The sequence below is a fragment of the Pieris napi genome, chromosome 7 (assembly GCF_905475465.1).
Source record: "Pieris napi chromosome 7, ilPieNapi1.2, whole genome shotgun sequence".
Lineage (NCBI taxonomy): Eukaryota > Metazoa > Arthropoda > Insecta > Lepidoptera > Pieridae > Pieris > Pieris napi.
The window spans coordinates 6,979,251-6,990,377 of NC_062240.1; the positions used below are offsets into that span (position 1 = coordinate 6,979,251).

The 11,127-nt window shown below is 32.5% G+C and overlaps 1 protein-coding gene across 2 annotated transcripts; it reads right to left on the reverse strand.

Moving 5' to 3' along the window:
* Positions 1 to 146: 146 nt before the first annotated feature.
* Positions 147 to 10,149, reverse strand: LOC125051138 (kelch-like protein diablo). Of its 2 annotated transcripts, XM_047651300.1 has the most exons (14): positions 9,938 to 10,149; positions 9,651 to 9,721; positions 8,940 to 9,122; positions 8,480 to 8,648; positions 8,227 to 8,406; positions 6,798 to 6,956; positions 6,303 to 6,495; positions 5,157 to 5,380; positions 4,541 to 4,693; positions 2,409 to 2,510; positions 1,876 to 2,024; positions 958 to 1,096; positions 617 to 729; positions 147 to 303 (listed from the first exon to the last, which is right to left on the reverse strand). In XM_047651300.1, the coding sequence occupies exons 3-14, from the start codon at positions 9,119 to 9,121 to the stop codon at positions 279 to 281; spliced, it is 1,788 nt and encodes a 595-aa protein (XP_047507256.1). In that variant the 5' UTR covers position 9,122; positions 9,651 to 9,721; positions 9,938 to 10,149; the 3' UTR covers positions 147 to 278. The 2 variants fall into 2 exon arrangements, with proteins under 2 accessions (XP_047507256.1, XP_047507257.1); XM_047651301.1 differs by lacking the exon at positions 9,651 to 9,721.
* Positions 10,150 to 11,127: the final 978 nt, after the last annotated feature.

Genomic DNA, 11,127 nt, shown 5'->3' on the forward strand with positions numbered 1-11,127 from the left:
TCTATGTATTATGTAATAAATCATTAACGCATAGTTTCAATTATTAGGACACAACACATATAATACACAACAAAAAGAAAATATAAAATAGTATTTAACATTTAATTTATTGTTATTTATATAACTTATATTACGAGATGTGAATGATACAAAATTATTATATTCTAAAATTTGTATTTTATTTATATTTATAAATAGTCAATTATAATATAGATTTAACAATAAAATAAAATGAGTAACGACTTAATATTTTATTAGTGTTTGTGGTGCCGTCTCGCTTACACCACCGAGTCTTTGCGATTCCTGAAATGGGACAAGAACATTTTACAAACGAAACCGAAAAAAATTGTTTAAAAATGTTCATAAAATTATTAATTTTTTTATTGAACAATCTAAGACAAGCATTTATATCATACTTTGGGCACACTTCAACAATGTATATTTAATGTAAAGATAGATGTTTATATTTAAACTTAATCAGTGCCGGGCATATTTGGAACTAATTCCGCACATATATTGTTGGAATAGAAAAATGACACATATTGGATTGCCATATGTAGTTACATGTATGTAGCAATCGTTTACCATATATAGAAAAGATGTGGCAATGACTTACCATATATAATGGTTATCATGATGCGGCGCTCGCATAACGCCGACGCCTCCTCCCAGACGGCGGTAGTTCATGGCTCCACAAAGTCGCCACTGGTTCGATTCCGGGTCATAAACCTAATGGTGAAAGTAACATATTTAATAATTGCCCGAATAAAAGAGTTGACAAAAGTTTATTTAGTTCAAATGCGAAACTAAGGCCCATATTCCATAACGACACTTAAATGTAAATTCATGATATTTCTGAATTTAAATGAAAACGCTACCTTTAAATAACACCAAAACAAATTAAAAAAAAACTTAATAAAGTGTTTTTTAAGTGCTAATTGTCTTTAAAATATGTACCTCAATAGACTTAAGATAGGCGGTTCCGTCAAACCCGCCGACAGCGTACAATTGTCCGTTGACGACGGCAAGCCCAACTCCACTACGCCGTGACGTCATCGCCACTACGGGTGACCATGTGTCTGTTGACGGTTCGTACCTGGAAGTCAACAAATTTAAGATTAAGCATTTAATATACACTGCTGGCCTCTTGGCTTGACTGTGCATATCTTATGAGACGTAAGTTTGAACCATATCTGACCACCAGCGGACCTTACTTACATTAAGAGGGACTGGTGACTTGTAATAACAGGTTTTCCCAAGCTTTTTCAAGCACCAGTCTCTCAGTATATAATACATAGCTTTAAGTTTATTGCTAATTGTCAAGTTTATTAATTAAATTAAATTAATAATTATTTATTTATTATTTATTGCTCGTACCGCTGCCTTACCTCAAGAATATTACAGTTTATTTCTATATAACATTAACACGAGTATAACACAGTAAAAAAAAAATCGCACCTTTTATCGCTAACTAGCGGCCCGTCCCGGCTTCGCACGGGTGGACATTGTTTTTTTTTTAATTTTTTAGATATTGATATACATATACGGTAATAAAAATTATGGGACAATTTTTTTTCTATCATCATTAGTTTTCGCAGCGATAGATATTTTATAGGCATTTTTTACACCGTGGGTTACATTAATGTAGTTTTAGAAGGGATCCCTGATTTAATCAGTGATAATGTAGCATTCAAATGGTGAAAGAATTTTTAAAATCAGTCCAGTACTTTTTGAGCCATTTCGTTACAAACATACAAATATTTCCTCTTTATAACTATTTACTCTTTCTATCAAATACTGTTTATTTGTGATTAAATGAGACATACACAGTACTTTAATTAAAACTTGCATACATATATTATATATAGTATATACCGTTCAGCTGATGATAGCTCCGTGCAGTCATCCCTTCCTCCAACAGCATAGATCTGTCCATCAAATACTGCACAGCCGAGATGTTTGCGACGGGTAGACATTGCAGCTACCGCCGTCCATTTGTTAGCACGGGGATCGTATCGTTCTACCTACATAATAATATTTTTTTTTACATACAAACAATATCTCACAATAGATAATAAGCCGACAAGCGGTTAAACTGATCACCACGTAAATTGGATTAAACATTTAAAAAAGAAATACTACACATATAACAACATACTATAATTACAATACAGCGTTACATTATATACTCGATTTTATGTCAAGCTCCACAAAATATATATACCTCTCGAGCCCCAGTAACAGTACATTTATCAATTTCGCCTTTTTCGTGATACTATTTCATGTCAGACATAAGTGTATTCTTAATTTGACAAACGAAATAAAAGGCACATGTGCAATTCCTGCTTTTATGACCAGTCTCAATAGATCCGAAATTACCAAATAGGACAGGAATATTTAAGACTGACCGTATTGAGAGGCGACTGTCCATCTGATCCACCCACAGCGTACAGGTATCCACCCAGCACTGCTACGGCCACGCCCAGGCGGCGGGTCGTCATTGCTGCCACCTGGAGTTATGACATCAATCAATACATGTAGCTCAGTTTGTTCAATAATTTAAAATTTGTTACTCCGAAAGCTTCCTTACAACAAAGATACATGGAACGTCACTAAAACAAATTCCATTATTCCTGATAGTTAAGATATTAATTTTAATGATTTAATATATAAAATTCTCGTGTAACAATGTTCGTTTCCATGCTCCTTCGAAACGACTGGACCGATATTTCTTGAAGTCTGAGAATAGGCTACTATTTATCTTTCTAAGTGTTAAGGGGTGTCCACCCCAAAAAAATATATTTTTTCGACAAAAATTTTTGTTTTTATTTTTTTATGATAGGTACATCATACAAAAGTACATACAATCCTTAATTTTCACCCCTCTACGATCAACACCTATTTTTTATAGTCTAGTCGACAAGTTGAAAATGGAACAAAATAGAGATACTACTCTTAAAATTATGTGCGATAGCTCATTGGATCCGGAATGACGTCTAGAAAAATGTGCTATTTTAAATAAAAGTAATATTCATGATAATCAAAAAATTTACAAAAAAAAATTTTCTATACTTTGTTATATATGGTTGTTTTTGTTAATTTTAGAAGTTTTAGAAAAAAAATAAACAAAGGTTGAATTTTTGTTTTTAACAAATTGGTAAGTTAATAAACAATAGAATTGTTGATAAAAAAAAAATTTTTTTCTGTTACTTTATAGAAGACTGTCAATTATGATTTTTAGGAAAAAAAAAATTTCTTAACTAATTATTTAAACAATAGAAAATTAAAAAAAACGATTATAAACAATTAAAAATTGTTATTAAGGAAAATTTTTTTTTTAAAAAATCATAAAATTTTTAATGTAATAAAGTTGTGTTAAATTTTTTTTTAAAAATATTGATTTAATCAATTTGTTTAAAAAAAATTTATCAACAAATGGCGGGAATTTTTTTTTTTGCAAATCAATAAATATCTTGTATTAATAAAAAAACGATTATATGATGATTTAGAAAAAAAAAAATTTTTTTAACATCATTACATGGATTTTTAAGTTTTTGTTTAAGTAAAAAAATTGTTATAAACAAAGTATAAATATTTTTTTAACTTTTATGGCACGATCTTGTTAAGTATGTATGTAAGAAAGGCTCTACGAAGCGAAATATTTTTACGACCATTATTTAAACATTTTTTTTCACTTACAATTAAGACGGTCGTTCGAGAAAATTTCGTTAGTTAACAATTATTTAACTTGTTGAAAAATTAACTTTAAGTAAAATTTTTAACGGGAATAAATTAATTATAGTGTTCAGAACACACCATAATTTTTTCAAATTTAAAAAAAAATATTCAATACCTTAAATAAATTAATTAATGTGCCGTAGTCGCTTTTGACGCCACGCGCGAATCCTAAAAATGTCAAGAGCAGACCTATTTTCAGCGTTAAATTAACATTATAAATAATGGAGATAGAGTTCTGGGAGTCAGGAGTTTTTTATTAGAAATTTCCTCCTCTTTCAGAATCTTTATTTGAAATTTCTTAAATATTAATAGTTTATTAAATATTGGCAAAAAACTAAATGCCATTATTTTTTCATCTTTAATGGTCTATAACTTTTGCAATTTTTTATGTGCTAATACACGCTTTTAGCACATTTTTCTAGACGTCATTCCGGATCCAATGAGCTATCGCACATAATTTTAAGAGTAGTATCTCTATTTTGTTCCATTTTCAACTTGTCGACTAGACTATTATTATTGATAGTTATTTTTATTGAACTAAAAAAAATGTTTCCTAGAAATAATATATAGGCAAAACAACGTTTGCCGGGTCAGCTAGTCTATATATATATAAATATATATGTATATTATTATGGGTTAGTCAAAAAAAATATTAAATCTCACAATGGAGGAGTTGTGGTCACATGATTTTTTGTTGAACAATTTCTAAACCAAAAATCTTATTATACAATATAGTATTATCAATAAAAATACGTTATACTACTGACTGTACGTCTTAAAACTAAAAAAACTCTAATTGTACCTTGGTCCATCGGTTCTCCTTGGGGTCGTACCGTTCCACATGGTTAAGGCACTGTACGCCATCTTGTCCACCCACAGCGTACAACGCGCCCTCCAACACCGCAACGCCAACTGACGTACGACAAGATGAGGTCGGTGCTACAGCGCCACACCACTATACAAACAAATGTATCAAGAACAAAATTCGTTTATTCATATATTATCACAACTATACGCCTATGAACGTACTTAAGCTTTGGGCCGTTCGATAACACTTTATAAATTATCAGTACTAGTTTGTTTTGCCACACTGCCAGAACGCCGTTAGTGCGTTGCCGGCCTTTTAAGAATTGGTAGGCTCTTATATTGAAGGACCCTAAGTCGAATTGGTGTATTTTAAATTATATATATGGAGCCTTTTGTAGTATAATTTACGAAAGTCTCACAGCCAATTACTTCTGTAAAGCATTAGAAACATTGGAATAAAATGTAATAAATAATGTGTTTATATCAATTAAATTCGTTTCAATGGGTCTGGCGAGTATCCTAATAAATATATTAAGTCTAGAGCACTGTCATAATTATACAAAATGTTTTGTTGAGATTAGATTAAAATGGTCCTTCGAGCCGGAATATACCTGGTTGGTTTGGGGGTCATATCGTTCAATACTATTTAGGTAGCTCTGGCCATCATGTCCACCAACTGCATACAATAAATCATGTAGTACAGCAACGCCAACGCCACACCGCCGTTTGCTCATGGGCGCGACCATTTTCCAATCACCACTCGCTGGCTCGAATCGCTCTACTGAAGCTATTGCATCGCCTGAACACCAACCGCCCACAGCGAATAGAACTTCGCCTAGAACCAATAATATGCATGTAGAACCTCATCTAGCAGAATAGGTATTGCAAAATGGTTCATACATTTATTATTTTGCAAGGAATTTGCAAGATTTTTTTTTTTTAATTTTTTTTTATAATTTTTTTTTTAATGACAATTCACACCAATTGACCTAGTCCCATGCTAAGCAGGTGAAGCTTGTGTTATGGGTACTAGGTAACGGATATACATACATATTATAGATAGATAGACATATAAATACATATTTAAACACCCAAGACCTAAGCACAACACCAAATGCTCATCACATCGATGTTCGTCTCAGCCGGGGATCGAACCCGGGACCCATGGATTCGCAGTCCGGGGTACTAACCACTAGATCAATGAGAGATTGTCTACATTTAAAACGCTACGGTGAGGCAGTTACCCACACTTTCATAATTATTTATTACATATAATAAAAATAACTTCACTTCATATAATCGAAAAAATTCCAGCAAATAAGAAACAACTTCAATGAACTCAATTAAGTTTATTTAGACTGTTTTGTTCGATTTATTTTCTATAGAAAAAAATTTTAATTTGGTTTAGAATAATAAAATTTGTTTTTGAAGTTATACTTCTTTAGGCGCGTTATGAAAAATTGATGAGAGTGAAAGTTGCCCACGGAAGATGCTACGGCATTGGACATTATTTAAAAACAACATTCGAATAATAATATAATTTATGTTACACTTAATGTAAGAGAATAATAATAAATATTTATTTATTTAATTTCTCAAATGTAAACATAACTATAATGACTCCTTTTCCAGTCTTTGATTATTTAATTGTAATTAATTATTTGTATACAATCAAAAACTATTTTTAATAATGCCAAAGAAGTACAACTTCTTACGAGCGTACATAAGTACACGCACCCTTTTTTTAATCAACTTACCTCTTCTGGTGGGTTTTCGGGGTCTGGTCCTTGGTCCCTGCATTAAAGGTCTTTCTTGGGGAAGTAGAAGGTAGTTCTTGGCCTCATCAAGGAGGTCCCGGCAAGCATCGTCCGCTCGTATCAGCAGCTCGGCAGATACGGTCCCAACAAGGAACTTTGGACTTAGTAATGGCAGTCTTACATGTTGCAACACCTGAAAAAATCATGTTTCATTATTTAATGTCTAACTCAGTAAAGTATTTTATTGAATTGACCAAATACTGGGGGTAAAATAAATTAATTTCACCTACTTGATTTTTTTTACCAATAATAATATGAAATGACGTGGCATTCTTTTTCTGACCACAATTATGAAAAAGCATTCGAAATCTCGAGTTACGTAAGTGATGTAATAAATTCGCGTTTATCGCGTTCATCGTTTGCAACATTCTTGGAAATGTTTAAGCTAAGTATTTTTATTTAAATTGATTATGTGTTATATAGTTTAAAAAAAACCTGAGCTAAGTGCTGCCTCCTCTCAGCAACGTTATACTTGACCCATGACATAACGGCCTGGAAGGTTTGCTCCTCAGAGCGGACATTCAGCTCGTCGGACGACACAATGTCGATCAGTTGTGCCGCTGGCAGTAAGAGGAATTCTTCACTTTCCATTACCTGTGGACGACACATTTAAATCTTACAAATGTGGCCTAAAGGTCTAGATACCAGGCCATAAACTCCAAAAAAAAAAAAAAATCTTACAAATGACAGATATTTGACACATAACTTTCCACCATTTATACCTTCTCCGCTGGGAGTAGTGCCTAACACGTCAATAAGCTCTCAACGTATCTACTTATTGCAAAGACTGATTGTATGATTAATATTTTAAAAAAAAAATATACCTTCTAACTAAAACAGTTATATTGATAGGTACCGAAACGCAGATTTCTGTATTTGTTTGACAATTTTACTTTATAGGCACATAGGTGCCTAAACTATTACTAATCGAATATATACTATTTTTTTTTATTTATTATTTCAGAACCACCGAGTACATACACACACAATTTAATCATTTTTAAGCGCTACTTCTTTTGCGTCTTCAACATAAATAAAGTTACTTAAACTGTAGCCTGTGCGAGGTCAAAAATAAAAACTTTCCACTTGTTTCATAATTTATAAGGCTTCAAAGATACTTTAAAAACACAATACTGTTAAACACGATGAAAAGACATTGAAATATTTACAGTGTGCCAAGGTTAATTCTTTTAAATCATATTTAGAGCATAAGCATTTTTTTGCTTCCGTATCTATGATATCGTATTACACTTTTAAAATTAATGCAAGTTGGTGTTGGTCAGAATTTTTTTTTGACTCATTTTTGATAAAATTTTTTTGACTCATTTAAATATTATAAAAGTTTTGTTGTTAATTTATTTATTTATGCCCCCTCATCAATCAAATTATGTAAGACGACTATTATTATTCGACGACTCATTGGTCTAGTGGTTAGTACCCCTGACTGCAAATCCATGGGTCCCGGGTTCGATCCCCGGCTGAGGCGAACATCGATGTGATGAGCATTTGGTGTTGTTCTTAGGTCGTGGGTGTTTAAATATGTATTTATATGTACATATATCTATCTATAATATGTATGTATATCCGTTGCCTAGTACCCATAACACAAGCTTCACCAGCTTAGCATGGGACTAGGTCAATTGGTGTGAATTGTCTTTAAAAAAAAAATAAATAAATAAATAAATAAATAAATACTAAGCAAATCAAACTAAGTAATGTGACACCAATTTTGATATCTACACATAACATGAAAATATAAGCTGTCTAATTACATTATTTACTTCTGAAAGAAATACATTATTACTTGCTATTAGCATAATATACATTATAAGAAATAAATTTAGATAGTATCATCTATGCAAACCTCAGGAAAGTTTTGCTGCGTGAACTTATCAGCAATACGTAAAAGATCGCGACAAGAGTGTGTGTCGGCAAAGGCGCGTATTCCAAGGCAATTTGAACAATCTAGTTGTCTCTTGAGGAACTCGCAGCACACCTCTTGTATTTCCTGCAGCTGTAGTAGGCAAGCTGCTGGTAAAAGCGCCTACAAAACAAAATATAAGTATAGAAGAAATCATGTTACGCTGTAAAACGGTGAACTGGCTGTTTCACCTCACCTGCACATTACTCTCTTCTACAACAATATGTGCAGTGTAGCAGAATTCAATCAGCTGCTCCATAGCATGCTCGTCTACATCACGAATGGTCACTTCGGTTGCCCGAGATTCAGCCAACTCGCCCGTAAACATTGCACGGAAATAAGGGCTGCATGCTGACAATATTACCCTGTAAATTCATATGAATACTTTGCAGTTTCACAGAAGAAACAAGCTTCAAGCAGCAAGCTTAAATTCTAAGGGTTCAAATTATTTTTATCGAAGAAAGTTCAATGTATGCGAACTTATTATATACCATACACACAATATAGTAAAGATTTTTATGATGTAGGAAAGAAAATTCCTACATCAAAACAGAAATTCAGCTGTTGCAAAGCAAGAAAACCAAATTTGTCTTGGGGTAGGTGTGTAGAATCAAGTATTTAAAAGACACTGCACTTATAAAAGTTTAATTAATGACCTGTGTGCAAAGAGCTTTCTATTGGCAACATTAAGGACAACATCGCACAGCTCCCGATGGCGACGCAGCGCAGACAGTTCTCCAAGAATGGAGCGAGGGTGCTTTTCAGAAGTGTGGGACAGGCGCGCACCACCACCGCCCACACCACTGCCACCACCTCCGGGAGATCCACCTTCACCCATCCTAGTAAAAATGCAATGTATAATTACATTATGGAGGAAGACATATTGCTTTTCTTAACTCACTACTGTTTACTAAAGCTATTATTATTGATATAACATATATAAACTAAATAAAATCAAGGTTTTAGAATTTCACTATAAGCAATACTGAATGAGCATTGTCTATATGTATTGCCAAAATTAAATTATACACAGTACTCTATTGTTACTTACATATTTGTTATAACATAAAACTAGCTATTAATGAGATGTTTTGAATATGTATAAAACTACTTATTTTGCCATCATATATGTAATAATTGTAGTCAGAATCTTTGACAATGAAGAGTTTTTAAACATTGAAATCAGTGTTTAAAATTTATTTTGTATAACCAATACAATGATATTATTTTAAATTGATATATGTTCATGTTATGGTCTATACATATTACTACACGGACAAGTGTTGCACAAAAGCATAACAGAACTGAAACAATTGAGCAACAACATACATTCACTATTGACAATTTCTTTAGCAAGGAATTAATACCTTTTGTGCCCGCGCGTGTTTCCCAGCTGCAAACGCAGCGGGGGCGAAGCCCAGCCCCACACGGAGTCAATCTGTGAGCAACCAGCCCTCTTTAAGTTTAACTTCATAGGACTACTACTTTCAAAATAGTAATCTTCACCTTGTACAAATCATACTATTTATTGTCATGTCGCACATTAAGTATACAATAGGTTCGTAGAACCTGCTGTTTGATATGCACAGCATTATTATTGTATTCGTTAAACCGTACTAATTTATGTGAATGGCAATGATCTATAATCACTTACCTTTGAGGTTTTCTTCACACTGCACAACTAAAGTAATCCTCTTTGGAGGGCGAACAATTAAGTATCAGCCCCGAGGGCAGAGACCTAATTTCAATTTATGTAACGATACATCGATTTCCCAATCACAAAAATTTTTATGTTTACTGTTATGTTATACAGACTTTAGGGATTGTTCTGGCTTGTACATTTACTGCAATTGCCATTAACATTTACTGAAATTGAAATGTATGTTTTGAAACATGACAGTTGACACTGACAATGACACAGGCCAAGAGTTACAAACGCTTCACGCTTGGAACCAAACTTAGCAATGTTCGCGATTTCGCTTGCTGATTATACAAGGTGGCCAAAAAGTCGTGGATCAAACGCAAATAGGGGATAGATGAGGTCATCAGCTGCAAAAAATTGTTCTACGGGAGGTCTCTAAGCTCAACCCCTGCAGAATTATAATTTATTTTGCGTATTATAAGAAAATTGACTTTTTGAAGTTATACTTCTTAGGCGCGTTATGAAAAATTTATGAGAGTGAAATTTTACGATGCGCGCGCACCTGTGACACAAAATTGGGAGTGTGATTATAGCGTGCGTGAGCGAGATAGGAATAAGACAATCTACAAGTAAAAAGAAATAGAATTTGCGTGAAGTTCGTATGCCAAGAATTTTGAATGACCATAATGACATTTGTCATTTACCTTTTAAACAAATAAAGGTGTTTTATTATTTTTTTCAAAGATATTTAAGGTTATGAAACATACGTAGTTATTAAATATTAAATGAATAATATAATAAAATAATAAATGATAATAATTATTAATATTAATTAATAATTGAATAATATACTAAATATTAAATATTATTACATTATTAACCTTAAATATTTCTTATTATTTATTTAATATATAAAAAAAATAAAGAAAGCCAAAGAAGTATAACTTCTTATGCGCGTACATAAGTGCACGCACCCTTTTTTTACTAATTCTTATTAAAATTCGAAAAAAAACTACACTATTTTTTTCATAATATTCACTAGATTGGCACTGATGAGTTCTTGCGTTAGACATACTATTTAAAGTTGTTTATTGAGTGTTATATTTATTATATTTTGTTTACATCGGCCCCCACTGTGAAAAAAAATTACGCTACCGAAAAGTGACCCTGTATAACAAGTTATGGCGCAATTAATAGGGATT